Genomic DNA, 17,812 nt, shown 5'->3' on the forward strand with positions numbered 1-17,812 from the left:
GCACATCGGTGGGACCTTTGCACCCCTGCAAACGGACTCGCCTACCGCCGTCCTACTTCATTACTATTCAGTGGGTATCAAGAGACGGGGCGCCGCCGAAGTTTGACTGGGGGAAACTCCAATGATATATATACAGGCTAACCGGTGGGTCGACGGTGCGAATCTCCAATGAGACTGAACTGACTTGAAACGACACTGACATCATGCTTTTCGATACGTAACCTTTACAAATCGTATTTATTTGTTTTTCGTGCTGGGACACGGCGAAAAAACACTGGACTCTCCTTTGAAGTCGACTGTATCTCTGCGATCATGGATCACTTTCAATGTTTGGTGGCTTTTTTGGGGCTTTTTATGTCAACTATGTTGCGGAGTTTAAGCGCTCAGCACCTCAACGAGTCGAAGCCCTTTCTGGACCAGATCCTGCGCTTCTATGGAGAAAAGTCGAACATCACGGTGCCGGATTTTGAAAATCTAGTCATGTTGATGTCTGACAGTTCCACCGAGGAACTAACGGTGGGAAATCCTCTGGTCAATGAAAGCGTGAGTATAAGTACATGTTATTTTATTAAATCGATAGGCCTATTCCTGTATCGTTTCGTTTTTTTCTTTGAGTTGCGTCTCCCAGACCTGCACAGTAGGATATAACATAACATCAGTGTAGACTAAAACCCATGCATAGTAAAGCAATATTCTTCAATTCAATTGGCTACCAAATGTGCATGTCTCCCTGTCCAGTGTCTCTCCTTTGGGGGTATTCTGGCCCACTACGGCCTAGGCAAGGAGATCCATCTGACGAGGGAACATCTGGAGCGGATCTGCCCCGCCGTGTTGACCCAGGTGCTGCTGCCCTCTTGCCCCTACGTGCTGCCCCCCACAGCGGTTCCCCTGCCGGTCGACTACTCGGGTGAGTGGGCTGCGGTTGCTTCAGCCTGGGAGTTTGTGAAAACACGCACCACACGCAGAACACACACGTGGGTTTCACGTCCACGTCGAGGGAGGTCGCTGCAACATGGATCTAAAAATTAGGGAAAGAAAGTGAAGTGGTGCGCTCGATGCAACTCGGACTTATGGGTCGCATTCCCGGGTACCGAAGCCGCCATGCACGGCCACCACGACAAGGGTTTATGTTTATTCTGCACGTGTTAGCCGGGCCGTGTCCACCCCGGATCCCATTCGAAGTTTTAAATCGAGCCGTAAAAAAATAAACAACACATTGACTCGTTGACCTCTTGTGCAGACGGACTCTGTTCGACAACGTAACGCATCCAGGGGACAGCCCCACGCAGCGAGCACCTGTGGCCGGTGACCCCAGAGCGGCCCCGGCAAACACGGAGGAATGAAAAACACCGAGAATAGGGCTTTTATTGTTCCGATAAAAGCATTATTGAACCCATTTTCCTTCGTCATAACCGATATTGTTCACATTTCAAGTAGGCCCTCCAACTATACAAAATATATTTGACATAAAGATAATGATTTATTGAATGGTCTAGATTTAGATCGATTTAAATAGGTTTTTTTTCTACATCAAAACCGGCTTTCTCAAATTTAGAAAAAAACTGGCTCTTTCAAAAAGTTTTTACAAGCACACTTTTTCTCCTGTCGCTCTTCGCTGTCTTGTCCACAAGGCAAAAAAAAACAAAATAATATACTATAAAGAATTGATATCCATACTAACAATTGAAACCATTTTTCGACCCATTTCCCTGGTGTGTGTGTGTGTGTGTGTCTACGTTTGTACGTTTGTGTGTGTGTGTATGTGTGTGCGTCTGTGTGTGTGTGTGTGTGTGTGTGTGTGTGCGAGTGCGTCCGTGTGTGTGCGTGTGCGTTCGTTTCTATGTGTGTGTGCGTGCGTGTGCGTCTCTGTGTGTGTGTGTGTGTGTGTGTGTGTGTGTGTGTGTGTGTGTGTGTGTGTGTGTGTCTATGCGTGTGTGTCTGTCTACGCGTTTTTGTGCGATTGTCTCTATGCGTGTGTGTGCGCGTGCGTCTCTGTGTCTATGCATGTGCGTGCGTCTGTATGCGTGCGTCTATGCGCGTTTGTGCGTCTGCGTGTGTATGCGTGTGTGCGTTCGTGTGCGTTTGTCTCTATGTGTGTGTGTGTGCGTGTCTGTCTACGCGTGTGTGTTCAGTGTGGGGCTACGGCTTCCTGGCGGTAACCATCATCAACCTGGCGTCTCTGTTCGGTCTGCTGCTCATCCCCTTCACCAAGAAGCCCTACTTCCCCAAGGTGCTCACCTACTTCATCGGCCTGGCCATCGGCACGCTGTACTCCAACGCTGTGCTGCAGCTCATCCCTGAGGTGGGTGGCCCGACCTCCACCCTGCCCCCTAACCCCGGGTGGGGGCCCCCTTCCCCCCCCCTCTACCCTCCATATGGGCAGGTGGGGCAGAGAACTACTTGCAAAAGCATGCTCCCAAAGAAGTAGTTCCTCAGTAAATCATTGCTCCAAGTCTATTTTTAATAACGGGCGGGAAATCAGTAAACGGTGATTGAGGGTGAACCTGGCTCCGACGGGGGGGCCTTCTGCTGGGTGAACAGAGGGTGAACGTGGTTCATTCATTCGTGGTTCATTCATTCGTTCATTCATTTAAGCGCTTTGAGTGTGAGAAAAGCGCTATATAAATTGAATCTATTATTATGATTATTATTATTATTATCCCTGCTCGCTCGAGTCCGGGGGGTTGATGTCCGTGGGGGGTTTGAGCGTTGCGTTGCCACGGTGATTTTACCGGCATTTACTGGGAGACACGACTCCGAGAGTGGCACCGCCGCCAGACGCTGGACTCTGAGTCAGACGTTCAGACGTTCTGGGGCGGTAGGTTGAGCATGAAAGTTCAGCAGAGTGTAACTCATAACTCCCTTCCCCACACCCAGATGACACCACGTCGCTCCCTTATGCTAGTGCACGTTTAATCACTCGTTGCATGTGTTAATAGTCATGTGGTCACCGTCCATCATCGCTCAAACGCAAAGATGTGGTACTGCACGTAGAAGCACGTGCACGTTTTAATAGTCATATGGCCACTGTCTGTCACTCAAACACAAAGCTGTGTTAGTGCACGTAGGTTCACGTGCACGTGGAGCCAGAGCCGTGTGTACGTGCACGTGTAAGACTGGGAGCATTCAAAGGATTCCTAGCTTCTGCAACGCCTCACATGCTGCTGAGCGAAGGCCGACTGGGCGGGACTACAGATAGTGCCACTCTCACTCCAACTGGGCTGTCATTGGTGGGAATTTGAAGCCCCGCCCCCTCAGTGACACAATCACAGTTTCTCATTGTGATTGGATCTGGATGTTTCCTTCTTTCAGATCTAATCACTTTCACACAGTGAAAGTGATTAGATCCTAAGAGAAAGGAAGATGTATTGAATGTTTGAATATATTTAACCTGCCTTGTTTTTCCTAAATGCCTTTTCAATATCATACCTGGCATATCATTGAAATTAGCTAAAAAGGGTAAATAAGATACATTTGTGTGTTATAATTAAGGGTGCGTATTCATATATGTGCATTATAACACTTAACTTTAAGCCTAAAAGATAAAGTTACATCACGAGTAGCTCTATTAATGCGTGGTTTGTGTTCAATGTGACCTGTGACCTGTGACCTTTGACCCTATAACGCTAATTTTGTGTTCTAATCAAATCAAACACTGTGGTGCCTTCATGCTGTCGTGTTCGACTCCCGCAGGCTCTGGGCTTTGACCCCAAGGTGGACAACTACGTGCAGAACGCCATCGGCATCTTCGGCGGCTTCTACCTCCTCTTCTTCACGGAGAAGATCCTGAAGATGGCTCTAGGCATGGACCACGAGGTAAGCCCTGAGGGCAATGAGTTCATGGCCCGGGTTCAACCGGGACGCACTCCGTCTGTTTATTCATTTATTGGGGAGGAATCACGGCTGAGTTTGTCAGGTTGTAGCTTCTGCTGGAGTTTCGATTGGTTCCTCCTGTGGCCCCGTGTAACGGCCCCTGTGATTGGTCCACCTGCGGGGTCATGTGATGCACTTTTACGAATCTTAATGAAGCACTTAACAGCGATTGTGTGATAAAACAGTCCAATGATGCCAACAGATAAATCTTTATTATCTATCTCGTTAAGGACATTGCATTAAAAAATTGTGTCCGCTCACAAATATAAAACACACAATATCCTCTCGCTCTTATTACGTTATAAAACACACGAGTTTGATTCGAATGCTCAATAAAACACAGGGGGGTTCCGGGTAAATGGAAGTCAGGCGTCATCCGACATAAAAGTAAAGCAAAGTGCAGGTCAACGAGTTTTGGACGAAGGAAGGGTAGAGTACTGAGCAGCTGAAACGTGCTGGCTTTGAGCTCCTGTGTCTGCAGTCTGACCTGTCGGCATCCGCGAGCAAGATGACCACTAACCCCTACCTGCTCATTAATCACATGGGTCTATACTCACTAACCCCTACCTGCTCATTAATCACATGGGTCTATACTCACTAACCCCTACCTGCTCATTAATAACATGGGTCTATACTCACTAACCCCTACCTGCTCATTAATCACATGGGTCTCACTAACCCCTACCTGCTCATTAATCACATGGGTCTATACTCACTAACCCCTACCTACTCATTAATAACATGGGTCTATACTCACTAACCCCTACCTGCTCATTAATAACATGGGTCTATACTCACTAACCTCTACCTGCTCATTAATAACATGGGTCTATACTCACTAACCCCTACCTGCTCATTAATCACATGGGTCTATACTCACTAACCCCTACCTGCTCATTAATCACATGGGTCTATACTCACTAACCCCTACCTACTCATTAATCACATGGGTCTATACTCACTAACCCCTACCTGCTCATTAATAACATGGGTCTATACTCACTAACCCCTACCTGCTCATTAATCACATGGGTCTATACTCACTAACCCCTACCTGCTCATTAATCACATGGGTCTATACTCACTAACCCCTACCTGCTCATTAATCACATGGGTCTATACTCTCTTACCCCTACCTGCTCATTAATCACATGGGTCTATACTCACTAACCCCTACCTGCTCATTAATCATATCGATCTGTATTGACTGTCTGACTCCTTAATGACATGCATCCACTATCTAACCCCTACCTGGTCCTTGATGGCATGGATCCACTATCTAACCCCTACCTGGTCCTTGATGGCATGGATCCACTATCTAACCCCCTACCTGCCCCTGAATGTCATGGATCTCGGCTATGAGGGAATCTGCTGATTTCAGCATTAGTATCTATGGACCATGTCCGGAAACCTCCTGACCCCAGCACCGATAGGCTCCTGTTCTGCGCCCGTATCTCGGGCATCAGGTCGTACGCAGCAGGCGGGCGATGAGATAAAACGTGGCATGATACGGAGTGCTAATGAACATTAAGGGTAATAATCGTCATTAAGGGGTAATAAACCCGGGCTGGAGCGAGGCATTGGAACGGGCCTGTTTCTGGAGCTGAGGACACAGCAGAGTACTGGGGTTTAGATCAGACGCTGGAGGACCGAGGACCGTCGATTATCATCCACCACTTTGCGCGATCCCTGCAGGGCAGAGTGGCTCAGGAGGTGGAGGGGGCTGCTGGTCTGATCCTCCTCGTTCATAGAGTCATGGTGGAGTTAGACCAGGGTTTGTAGTTATAAGGTGACCCTGAGCACGACGCCTCCACCTCAATGCTCCCGACGAGCTGGCTGTCGCCCTGCGTGGCTGACGCCGCCGTCGTTGTGTGGATGGGTAGATGAATGTGTGTGTATGATAGTGTGCGTATGTGTGTATGAACGTGTAAGAATGTGTGTGTGAATGTGTGAACTTGTGTGTGTGAGTCTGTTCAAAACTGCCTATTCCACCTGATGCCAATTACTATGTCTCCTACTATTGTTGTTATGATTATTTATTTTTTGATATTTGTGTACCTTGTACGGTGTACTTGAGTGCAGAGAAAGCATACCCAACCTTTAAGTATATGTGTATGAGGGTGATCATGTGACCATCTTGATCCCCCCCCCCCCCCCCCCTGCAGCACAGCCACTTCGCGGCGGGCTCCCTGGCGGGGGACCTCTCCCTGGGGGGGCCGTTGCCCAACGGGGAGCTGGAGGAGAAGAGGGACTGCGTGATCCAGACCAGCATCAGCACGGTGGCCCTGGAGAAGACGGCGCAGCTCCCCGACGGCCACCTGGACACGCCCTCGCACCAGGTACGCCTGCCTCTACACGTTGGGCCTTTAGCGGACGCTTTGGTCGAAAGCGACTTGCCATAATAACAATCGTGTGTCCGAAGAAAGGAAAACAATATGGCGCTTGTCGGTACAAGCTAGAACGACCAATCACAACTGTTGGCAGGGTAGCCGGGGCCTTTGCCTTCCCCTCGAAAATACCGGCACCTACTGGGGACTTGGGTTCATCCCCAAGGGAATGAACCGGTGACTCAGGTCGAAAGATCTTGATTGTTATCAGCCTCTCCCACACCGCTGCCTTGATCTCTTCTTTTGTGAGAGACCTCGACACCACCACACCAAAATGCTCTGCAATTTCTAACAAATCTGCCTTCCTGCAGAGGTCAAAAACAGTAATGGAAGGTTCCTTGATGAACTCTTCTAGCTCAAAGGTAGCCATTACGCTCTAGCTAGCAGCCTACCTATTCTGTTTACGGACACGATATTGTCCCACACGCAAATAGTTTTTCAAATCCCGGACGAGCCCCCAAAATATGTTGCAACTCCCACTGTCTAGGGGTAGTGGGGGAGGTAACGGATGTTAAAGTTAACCGTTTGTGGAACATGAGGGCGGGATAAACACGATGCAGAGGAGAACAACTAAGATTGCTGCCACCGTCTGTTGATTACGTTATCGAAACGGTGTCAGGCAAACATGGCTGTGATTGGTTGTGGGCCTAGCCAATTGCATCCAGATGCATTTCGGTCTGTGCCCGTTGGCGACCGTGAGATAATTTATATCGATATGTTTAAAAGTCTGAAAGTGAGCTTATCTAAAGCGTTGAACTTTGAGTGTTCCAACCAGTCCCCTTATCTGCCCGCCGGTCAGTGGACGACGGCGACGCCACCGCGGCAGTGTAATTCAGTAGTGTATGGATTAATCAGGACGTTGTGTAGATTAGAGTGCTTATTGCCCTCGTGGGTGAACGCTATCACCCCATTAGCGAGGCCGCAGACGACCTTGAACACACTGGGTGCTGGCGAGCGAGCTCTGCCCTCGCCCCTGATCGCAGCGGACCGATCTAATCACACAGGGGTCAGAGGTCGGCCGTTTGCATTCAAAGCACAACCCAGCACCCCGCTGGGGGGGGGGGGCCGAGGTGGGGTGCCTTTGGGTGCCAGGTGAGGCCTTAATCGACCCGCCCATCGGCCGTTATCAACGACCGCACAAATGACGACGTTAATGGTTAACGTCGCCCCCGGTTACGAGCTGCGGGCGCCATCGGGGGATCAATGTTCTCGGGGGGCCCCAGCAGATGAAACCAGAGCCCACTCACACACACCCACACACACACACACACAAATGCTGGGATTGTCCTGGACGGGCCCGGCAACAAAGACCCCCTGTGTTGTTGTGGGGCCTGGGAGGGAGGGGGGGAGGCAGCGTTCCTCCATCGCACCTCCTTAGCGTCGCTAGCTCCTGGTGGCTGTGTCCTCTGCGGTCCAGCGGACGGTTGGGAGGGAGTGCGAGTGAGAGACTTACCATGCACATACACTTATATCAACGTAAAAATATTCCTATATAATATATAAATATACTGAAGCATTCTAATGGGAACTAACGTGAATCCCTGGCCAATCCCGGGATGATGTCACTATTTATTTTGATCATGAGTAAATGTGTAATGAGATTTGTATGTGTTTATTCAGCACACGCTTCTGTTCAGATAGAGCGACTTCAGTAGGAGCGTAGGTCAGAGCACAACGTCACCGGGACGGATCGATAGGGCGGGCTTTCTGTCGCGCATGTTTTGTGGCGTGTGGTTTTATTCCGAGCCACTAGATGGCGACATGTCCCAACTAATACAATCTCTGGCTACCGCTGCAGTGTTCGTTTTTAGGTTTAAAATGATGGTGACTTTAGGCTGCGTTAAACCTACAGGCTGATGGCTGAATTGTGGACCCGTCTCAAATCGCTGATTTTAGGGTTCGGTATAACGTGAAGATGGTGTGTCGCACAAACTAAAACAAAATTCTCTCTCTCTCTCTCTCTCTCTCTCTCTCTCTCTCTCTCTCTCTCTCTCTCTCTCTCTCTCTCTCTCTCTCTCTCTCTTCCCCCCCTCCCCTCCCCTCAACAGGAAACGCGGGTGGCGTGCCATTGGCTGCGGGGTCAGCGGATCTCCAACATCAAGACGGTGGCGTGGATGATCACGCTGAGCGACGCGCTGCACAACTTCATCGACGGCCTGGCCATCGGCGCCTCCTTCACCGTGTCCACGCTGACCGGCTTCAGCACCTCCATTGCCATCGTCTGTGAGGAGTTCCCCCACGAGCTCGGTGAGGAGGGGGGTCCACTTTACCTGACTAACTATACCGCTAATTAACTAATCCACCAACAGGGGGTGGTAGTGGGTACCCAACGGGGGTACTTTCAAGATACAACGGGGGTATTTTCAAGATAATACTAATCTTGAAAATAGGGTTAGGGTTAGTTCTGGCTAACCTGCAGTGATCCTGGAGCAACAGGCCCTCACCCCCAACCTGCTCCTTTAAGGGCACTCCTCTGCTCAACAGTACAACCCAAACTACAAACTAAAACCACTCACACCACCGGCTGGCTAGCCATGCGTTGCATGTCAGACCAGGGCCGCCGCTCCCCATACGCAGAGTACGCAGAACACGTAGGGCCCCAAGTATCTGGCGGTGGGGGGGCCCCCAAAATTAAGGTTGCTAAAAAAATTACATGATAATAATTACATTATTACAAAAAATATATAAATTAGTTATCGCCCTAACCCTAACCCTATCACTCACTTCGGGCAAATTAGATTTATGACTAATTATGCTTAGGGTCTCCAAAAGCTTAGCACCGACCCTGCGTTAGACACAAAGTGCGTCTCCACCTTAACGTTTCCCCCCCACTCTCTCTCCTCCTCAGGGGACTTTGTGATCCTGCTGAACTCGGGGATGTCGGTCCCTCAGGCCATCTTCTTCAACCTGATGTCTGCCATGTCCTGCTACGTGGGGCTGGTCTTCGGCATCCTGGTGGGCAGCAGCTTCGCCCCCAACGCCATCTTCGCCATCGCCGGCGGCATGTTCCTGTACATCGCCCTGGCTGACATGGTGAGTCTTACACGTGTTTTTCTACCTCACTTCATGCGAGATCCTTCCTCACTTCCTGTGTGTTCCTTGTTCACTTCCTGTGGGTTCCTGCCTCTCTTCCTGTTGGCTTCTGCCTCACTTCCTGTTGGCTTCTGCTTCACTTCCTGCGGGTTCCTTGTTCACTTCCTGTGGGTTCCTTATTCACTTCCTGTTGGTATCTGCTTCACTTCCTTTGGTTTCCTGCCTCACTTCATGTTGGTTTCTGCTTCACTTCCTGTTGGTTTCTTCTTCACTTCCTGTGTGTTTCTGCCTCTCTTCCTGCGACTTCCTTCTTCACTTCCTGTGTGTTCCTGTCTCTTTTCCTGTGTTTTTCTGCCTCACTTTCTGTGGGTTCCTTCTTCACTTCCTGTGTGTCCTGCCTCACCTCCTGTGTTTTTCTGCCTCACTTCCTGTGGGTTCCTTCTTCACTTCCTGTGTGTTTACCTCACCTGCTGTGGCTTATTTAATGATGTTTTTAGATACAAACATTAATTCATCAGCAAGTAGGGGTTGGGCATCAAGGCTGTCTACCAAAGTTAGATGGCACACATTGGGGTTCAAACCCAGAACCTTTTAACTAGCAGTCCAGTGCCCTAACCGTTGTAGTAGACCAGGGGTGCCCAACTTTTGTTAACCAAGATCTACTTTTAAAGTTGAGAGTGTATTGAGATCTACCAAGCCATATCGAGAGCCGTAGCGTAGCCACAATTTATTGCGCATCTATATAGGACACTGTTTCTGACCAATAGATAACGTTTTTACAATTATACATTCATTGTAAATGTGCGTGGGGCAAAGAATAAGCACAAGTAGCCCTTGTCCTGGCCTGAAACATCACAACAGACAGAAAGTTTTAAGTTTGTGTGTATTTTACACAACAGTAGGAGTAGGCTACGCACAACGCATGAATGACCCAACATTTCTCGCGATCGACTGCACCTCAGCCCGCGATTGACTGGTCGTGTGCCCCACCCCTGTACTAGACCGTCCCGCATCCTACGCAGAAAAATAAAGTCCAACGACTTACGCCTCAAGTTCCAGACAGAGGTCACTTGTGCGTATTTATTTGCACGGAACAACAGTTCCCCTTGTCTCGTGGCCTCTGAGAGAACAGATCACCCATGATGATAAACCTTTGTCCCCCGTTGGTTTTGTTTTGTTCAGTTCCCGGAGATGAACAGCATCATGGTGGCCCAAGAAAAGACCTCGACAAAGATGGTCTTCTTCTTCATCCAGAACCTAGGGCTGCTCAGTGGATTCACAATAATACTGCTCATTACTATGTTCGCTGGAGAGATCAACCTGGGCTAGGCCAACCCGGCGACCCACACTGGAACATTTGAACAGAAGGATTGTAATAAGTTTCCTTTCTGCGCACAGTGAAACTGGGCAGGAGGGGGAATGTAAAGATCTTGTTTTGTACAAACAGAACGCAATGTTAAAATAAGAGATTTTACTTCTAACATTTTACTATCTTTGTAGCTGAAATCTTCCTCCACAAAAAAGGGAATGTATTTGTAATCATGTTGTGTCCGGAATCAGGACATTTTGCTTGAGCAAACAATAAATTATTTTTACAGTCTCTTGCGTGGCATGGAGGTGTTTATTGATGCTTCTTGGCTCATCAATGGGGGTATTATTTTGTTATGGTTGATTTGAATGGGAGAGATGCAGACAGTGAACATAGGCACACTGAGAAGGGCTCTCCGATGCAAGTATCGTAGTGCTTATAGCGGATGCTAATCTACAACAGCCGTCCGTCCCCAGTGTGTGGGATGACCACACAGTGTGCTTGTTGTGTCAACAACTGATGTGTAACTCGGTCGACAGGAAACAGTCACAGCTTCTGCTCTGAATGACCGGACGGTCTCCCCAGCCTTTGTAATTTTCTTTTTAGAATTTTATCATTCTGAATCAAATATGAATATGATCACCAATAATTGTATCAGGTTTTTACAATGTCTGTTGATCTTTGAAATGTTATGTATTGATTCATTTATTGTATTTTATTTGATTCTCTTTTGATTTTGAATGAAGACATGTCACAACAGAAACATGATGTATGAAGCTCATCAGCTATAATCTTGATTGAGGAAGAAATAATAATAAATAATATCATGTCTTGGCTCAGCAATACATGCAACAATTAATTAATATTTGTTTTAATATAAAAAAAAATATATATATATATATATATGTAGAGAGAGAGGAAGACTGTCATTATATATTCTTGTACCTCTATGGAACTTACATACACATACATTTGGAGTACAGTGCACAAACAGCTTAAATTAAGTCCAATAAATTTGTATCTACGATTTCAATCACTGTCCTTCGTGTGTAAATGTATTTAAATGGTCACTTTAAATTGGCATTTTTAGCTTCCATAATACAGGAAATCTACTGGGTTAATATTTGAGGCGTACCTGTACTACAAATTCCAAAAGGCATTGCGTTCTTTTTCGACCAATCACACCGTCCCTCTCCTGGATAGCCAACCAGCGACCAGTAGGTTCAGCAGTGGAGAACAAGTGCGGAACTCTCCTCCGGATGCAAGTTAGATTTTGCTGTGCCAAGGAAAGCTGGTTTATCTGGATTTAGTCGTAAGTACCTTTATTAATTCTCTCTTTTTGTCTTATTTTCAAGCGACTTAAAGAGAGACTCTTACATATGACTTTACATTTGATCTTTGCTGGCCGTCTTGAACAAAATGCATGTTTTGATTGACACGTTAAACGCAGTTTTTAACGGAGGCGTAGATTTACATTTGCACTCCCTCCTTATATTTTTCCTAACTTCTGCTCATCTTGAGTGTTTCTGTTTATTTTCTTAACGGCGAGTTCTTTCACCGGGGATGTCGTGAGCAGACCAGACTGAGGGTCACCCACCAGGGTCGTGCTCTCCCAGAAGGAGATCCGATTTACCGGACTAATTATACCGATAATTAACTCATCCAGCAACAATTAAATAGCCCCTTTATCTAATCATAGGGCATCATGGAAAATGATATATTTTTATAGAACTGCGTGTTTTAGTATCGATTCAGGATGTAAATACGGTCTCTTCTATGTAGAGCTAGAAGCACGTCAGCTGTGTTGTGATCTTTTTCCAACTTTTCTATTTCAATTAGATGTAGTTATAGAAACATACAGTTTTGAACGTTAGAAATGTAATGCAGGACTACTTTGTTTTATAATTTTTTTAAACTTCAGATTATAGATTACTTTACTAGACTTCTTAATACTTTTACTTTTTTATTTATTGTTGAGTGTCGTCCTGCAACCTCAGCCCCGCGCAGCCCCCACAACTGTTGTGTAAACAGCTTTGGGCACTCGTGTGTGTGTGTGTGTGTGTACATGTATAGTTTGTACTACATACGTGTACACATTAGGTGACCACCTTTGTGTCAACACCGAGTCCTACTGTTGTATCACCAGCGGAGCGACCGCCACAACATGGACGCCGTTCGGATCCGAAAGTACGACCCCGAGGAAGACGAGGAGGCGGTGCGGGAGATCTTCACCATGGGCATGAGCGAGCAGGTGCCCTCGGCGTTCATGCACATCCTCAAGCAGCCGCCCACGCAGATGGTGCTGATGTGCGTGTTCTGCGCCCTGCTCACCAGCTCCAAGTCCTTCCTGCTGCCCATCCTCACCGTCACCCTCCTGCTGGCCGGCATCCGCCAGCTGGCCTGTCACATCATCACCAAGAAGTACATCGACTCCTGCCTCGAGTCGGACCTGGGCCGCATCGCCGACGCCTACCTGGCCAGCAAGGACACCTGCTTCTGGGTGGCGGAGAGCGACGGCTCCGTGGTCGGCATGGTGGCGTGCGTGCCGGCGCAGGAGGCCAACGGCGGCGGCGGCATGCCGGGCTGCGCCCAGCTGAAGCGCATGTCGGTGCGGCGCTCGCACCGCCACATGGGCGTCGGCACGGCGCTGTGCCGGACGGTGGTGGCGTTCGCCCGGGAGCGCGGCTTCCCCTCCGTGGTGCTGCGCACGTCGGTGTTGATGACGGACGCCCAGCTGCTATACCGCCACGCGGGCTTCGCCGAGACGCGGCAGATCCCCGTGCCCAACTTCCTCGCCAAGGTGCTCAACTTCTGCCTGATCGAGTACCGGCTGGACGTCACGCAACAGGACGACCACAGAGACTAGGCGCCGTCGACCATAGACCTCCGGATCGGTTGTGTGTTTTTTACGCGCTTGTGTACGAAGCACGCACGCACACCGCGGTCATAGACGCGCACACAAGCTGGACTGATGGGACGAGCTGGAGAGAGAACACGCTGTCGGACGCTCAGTGTTGATACCCTCAGGCTGCGCTGGCTGGCTGGTCGGTTGTTTATTATTTGTCATTTATTTATCACATTAATTAACATTCATGAACGCGTGGACCAAACCCAAACCTGGTCGTGGACGAGCAAGGAGCGAGACCAACCCCGTCTAAGATGTCCTGTTTAAGACCATTTATTATTCATTAGAAGTGACTGATTCATTCATGTAGAGGAACGTTTTCTATAATTACTACCAATTATATTTATTTCTGTAAATTGTTTGAATCCCTCTTGACTGTTTTCCCAAGTCATTCTGCTTTTGGTGACTGACCAAATCTAAATAAAGCTCTGTAACTCCATTTCATTCCTCTTCTATGGCGTCATGAACTCGGAGCCCAGAGAGCTTCTTTGAGGGCCGCTGGGGGTGTGTTGGACTGCTGGTGTTCAAACCCTCTTTTGCTAGGCCCCTGGTGTTCAGAGTAGCTCAAACCCTCTCTTGCTAGGCCCCTGGTGTTCAGAGTAGCTCAAACCCTCTCTTGCTAGGCCCCTGGTGTTCAGAGTAGCTCAAACCCTCTCTTGCTAGGCCCCTGGTGTTCAGAGTAGCTCAAACCCTCTCTTGCTAGGCCCCTGGTGTTCAGAGAAGCTCAAACCCTCTCTTGCTAGGCCCCTGGTGTTCAGAGTAGCTCAAACCCTCTCTTGATAGGCCCCTGGTGTTCAGAATAGCTCAAACCCTCTCTTGATAGGCCCCTGGTGTTCAGAGTAGCTCAAACCCTCTCTTGATAGGCCCCTGGTGTTCAGAATAGCTCAAACCCTCTCTTGATAGGCCCCTGGTGTTCAGAATAGCTCAAACCCTCTCTTGATAGGCCCCTGGTGTTCAGAATAGCTCAAACCCTCTCTTGCTAGGCCCCTGGTGTTCAGAGTAGCTCAAACCCTCTCTTGCTAGGCCCCTGGTGTTCCTCAACCGCAACATGCTCAACGTTGTTAAACTCAAAGCCTTCACTATCTATTTTCATCCTACTGTGATGCTGCATGACTATGCTCCTTTTTAATTTGTGTGTTCCTTTGGGAGAGCTATAACACACAGGTCTGGTTTATAAGATGAAAAGGCTTGAGTTATGTTGGCGTGTTCCAATTTATTCTGATGACCTTCATCCTCATGTGAAACAATAAACGGAGCGCACTTGAACGGTTGGCGGAGAAGGAATCTGTCTTTTCAAACTGAACCCCGGTCAAACTAAAATTAGTCTGTCATGTTGAGACACGAGATGAAGGGCGGCTTTGGTACATCCGTCCGTCTGTCCGTCCGTTCTCTGCTGCCCCGGGTCTGGCTCCAGTCCCCTACAGCCTGTCTGGTCCTGCTGATGATGCGTGTTCCTCTCCCCCAGCTGAGCCAGCGAGGGGACACCATGGACCGGCTCCGGATCCGGGAGTACCGCAGCGAGGACTACCAGGAGGTGCGCCGGCTGTACGCCGCCGGCTTCAGCGAGAAGACCCACAGCCTGTTCGTCCACGTGCTGACCCGCCCCTGGGTCCAGCTGGCCCTGCTGGCCCCCCTCCTGGGGGTACTGGTCCTCTCCGGGTCCGCCCTGGCGTCCCTGGCCGCCGCCGCCCTCCTGCTGTCCGGGACCCGGCTCGCCGTGGGCCAGCTCCTGGACCGGGGCGTTCGGCTGGGGCTCCGGGAGGACCTACAGGACATCGGCGCCAGCTACATGACCCCGGGCCGCGTGGCCTGCTTCTGGGTGGCGGAGGACGGCCCGGGCGGCCCCCTGGTGGGCACCGTGGGGGTCCTGCCCTGCGTCACCCAGCCCGGGGCCTGGGAGCTGAAGAGGATCTCGGTGCGCCGGGACCAGCGGGGGCGGGGCGTGGCCCGGGCGCTTTGCGGCGAGGCGGTGGCGTTCGCGGCGCGCAGCGGCGTGCGCCGCATGGTGCTCTACACCTCCATGCTGCAGGACGACGCCCAGCGGCTGTACCTGCGGCTGGGCTTCAGGAAGTTGGAGGAGTTCCTCTGGCCCTCGCTGGCGGCGCGGCTGGTCGGCTTCACCGTGTTTAAGTACGGCTACGACGTGCCCCCGCTGCGGGACGCTTGAACCGGCGGGGACGCGTTGTGTCTGCCTGCCGCCGGGTCAAGACGATCGTCACCACGTGTTGCAAAATTCCTCACAAAGTGCTACAAAAATCATCACAAAGTGTCACAAAATTCCTCACAAAGTGTTACAAAAATCTTCACAAAGTGTTGCAACAATCATTATCTTTTGTGTGCGTTTTAATTGTGCCGCTGACTGCAGTCACATTATTACACTTGTGTTGTGTTGTTGAATTATCCAACATATTGCCGTCCCAGCTCTGGTTCTGGACACTGTTATCCGCCCCCAGGGCTTGAAATCATATTCCTAGCTGGTCGTCCCATTAAAGCAGTCAGGCACTTCAATGGGCAACACGCGCACACACGCACACGCACACAGGACGCTTCCATTCCGAACAGGATGGATGTCGACCCACATAGCTGATCTGTCAGAGGACGAGGACGAGGCTGAGCGGATAAGAGTTTAACAGCAGGTAAGACATGATGGGGCTCCACAACCGCACCACGCGTCGGCGTGCTCAGGGAAAAGTAGACGTTAATTGCGGTCTGGTTTGGGAATGGCAGCCCTAAATGAAGCCACGGAAGGGGGTTGTGTCAGAATGTGTGTGTGTGTGTATGTGTGTGTGATAGCTACAGCTAACTAGCAGCGGATCAGGGAGTGCCCTTCTGACAGACCGCCTCAGGAGAAGCGCAAAATGTGCGCTTTATTAAATGCTCAAAATTGCGTAGCCATCATGTCAACGCAAGGGAGGTCTTGTGGTTTGCATGGCCATGAAACGGGTACATGTTAAGGGATATGTCTGAATGCATTTCGTTTTTATCATTCGCGGGTCTCCATTACGCGTCCAATTGTGCCGTTATCAGCAGTTATGGTATTCACCCTCCTTCTGGTTATTCTATATGGCTAAATGCATCGCACATGCGGGAATCAGCCGTACAAATCATGTCGTTAATTGAACTCTTTCAACTTCTTGACTAATTTTGGCATTTGACTGAATGACTGTACCAGCATGTTACCGGAGCCCGGTCAAGCAAGTGTTTTTCTGAGTGAACCTTTGGTTTATTTACACCAGGGGGCGCTGATCTGCCTATTATTATTTTTAATGAAGATTTCCTGAAAGAATCGCATGCTTTAACGCATACACCTTGGTGGCTTTTGGATGACCTGTCTTAAGTTCCATGGTCCGGTGGTAAACCTGCCAATCATTCAGCGGGAGGGTCTGTCTGATGACAGATCCTCTCCTGTTTTCGCATTTGTGTCTGTATTTTTTTTTACATAATGATTTAATTACGAGTTTTTTTATTACTGATATTTTATTTTATTTTTTTATTACTACCATAAAAAAACAAAACAAACCGATTGAACTATGAAACATTTCATTACGGACCAACGCAACGACATTGGAATTTTAGCGTTGTTATGCATATTTATTTGTAAGTAAACTATTCTTAATGTTAGGCTAGACGCTAGATCTGAAAGTCATGCTTTAAGAAGCCCTCCGCGCGCAACCGTTTCTATTTTCGGCCTACAGCTATAACAGCTAAACGCATCAGACACCTAATCCATAATTTATACTTACATTACGTAAGCAATGTCTCGTCCCAAGAAGCACACACAAACACACACGGGCGACGCGATGGTGAGTAGGCTTCTTACTGCTGTTTTGGGTCCTGTTGGCCGAAGAGTGTGGTTGTCGTGTGGTTTGGTATCCTAGAATTGCTGTGGTTGTTTTATGCAAAGTGCGTTTCAAAAAGAGCCCCCTCCCTCCCTCCCTCTCTCTCTCTGCTCATTGAAATAAAGGGGTGCTAGACAGTCTCCATTGTGCTGAGTTTAGTATTACAGCAGTTGCGGATCTGACAATTTAGCCGACTGGAACATAGAGTTCAAACTGACTTTTTCCTGATGGGAAGGACAGATTGTATGATGTTGTTATTAGCTTGCCTGTATAGATTCGACCTTTTATTTAATCTTGAAACAAAAATTAACACCACATTTTACTTTAACTAACAGTTACAAGATGCTTTGATCCAAACGGACCCACAGTGAATTCAGATCCATAAAATTGAGGAGCAGGTAGGGGTTAAATTGTACAGACATGTCATTATGGAAAAGGTAGGGGCTAGACAGTACAGATCCATGTT

The 17,812-nt window shown here is 49.0% G+C and overlaps 2 protein-coding genes across 4 annotated transcripts; both read left to right on the forward strand.

The window, feature by feature from the left end:
* Positions 1-61: 61 nt before the first annotated feature.
* On the forward strand, positions 62-11,622 carry slc39a8 (solute carrier family 39 member 8). The gene is made up of 8 exons (XM_056590854.1): positions 62-543; positions 739-907; positions 2,133-2,302; positions 3,694-3,816; positions 6,039-6,212; positions 8,309-8,507; positions 9,109-9,293; positions 10,476-11,622. The coding sequence occupies exons 1-8, from the start codon at positions 313-315 to the stop codon at positions 10,620-10,622; spliced, it is 1,398 nt and encodes a 465-aa protein (XP_056446829.1). The 5' UTR covers positions 62-312; the 3' UTR covers positions 10,623-11,622.
* A 201-nt stretch (positions 11,623-11,823) lies between these two features.
* Positions 11,824-17,400, forward strand: LOC130382920 (probable N-acetyltransferase CML1). Of its 3 annotated transcripts, none has more exons than XM_056590902.1 (2): positions 11,824-11,914; positions 14,973-17,400. In XM_056590902.1, exon 2 carries the CDS (start codon positions 14,994-14,996, stop codon positions 15,672-15,674), a length of 681 nt encoding a protein of 226 aa, XP_056446877.1. In that variant the 5' UTR covers positions 11,824-11,914; positions 14,973-14,993; the 3' UTR covers positions 15,675-17,400. The 3 variants fall into 3 exon arrangements, with proteins under 3 accessions (XP_056446877.1, XP_056446876.1, XP_056446875.1); XM_056590901.1 differs by lacking the exon at positions 14,973-17,400 and adding an exon at positions 12,676-14,792; XM_056590900.1 differs by lacking the exon at positions 14,973-17,400 and adding an exon at positions 12,749-14,791.
* The last annotated feature ends 412 nt before the right edge of the window (positions 17,401-17,812 follow it).

This window comes from Gadus chalcogrammus, chromosome 5 (assembly GCF_026213295.1).
Source record: "Gadus chalcogrammus isolate NIFS_2021 chromosome 5, NIFS_Gcha_1.0, whole genome shotgun sequence".
Lineage (NCBI taxonomy): Eukaryota > Metazoa > Chordata > Actinopteri > Gadiformes > Gadidae > Gadus > Gadus chalcogrammus.

Excerpts from the sequence above, each read along its gene's own strand:
- slc39a8 (XM_056590854.1), top strand. The coding sequence starts at position 313 with ATGGATCACTTTCAATGTTTGGTGGCTTTTTTGGGGCTTTTTATGTCA. Across the intron at positions 908-2,132 it reads CCTGCCGGTCGACTACTCGG|TGTGGGGCTACGGCTTCCTG; the intron begins GTGAGTGGGCTG and ends GTGTGTGTTCAG. Across the intron at positions 6,213-8,308 it reads TGGACACGCCCTCGCACCAG|GAAACGCGGGTGGCGTGCCA; the intron begins GTACGCCTGCCT and ends TCCCCTCAACAG.
- LOC130382920 (XM_056590901.1), top strand. The coding sequence starts at position 12,767 with ATGGACGCCGTTCGGATCCGAAAGTACGACCCCGAGGAAGACGAGGAG.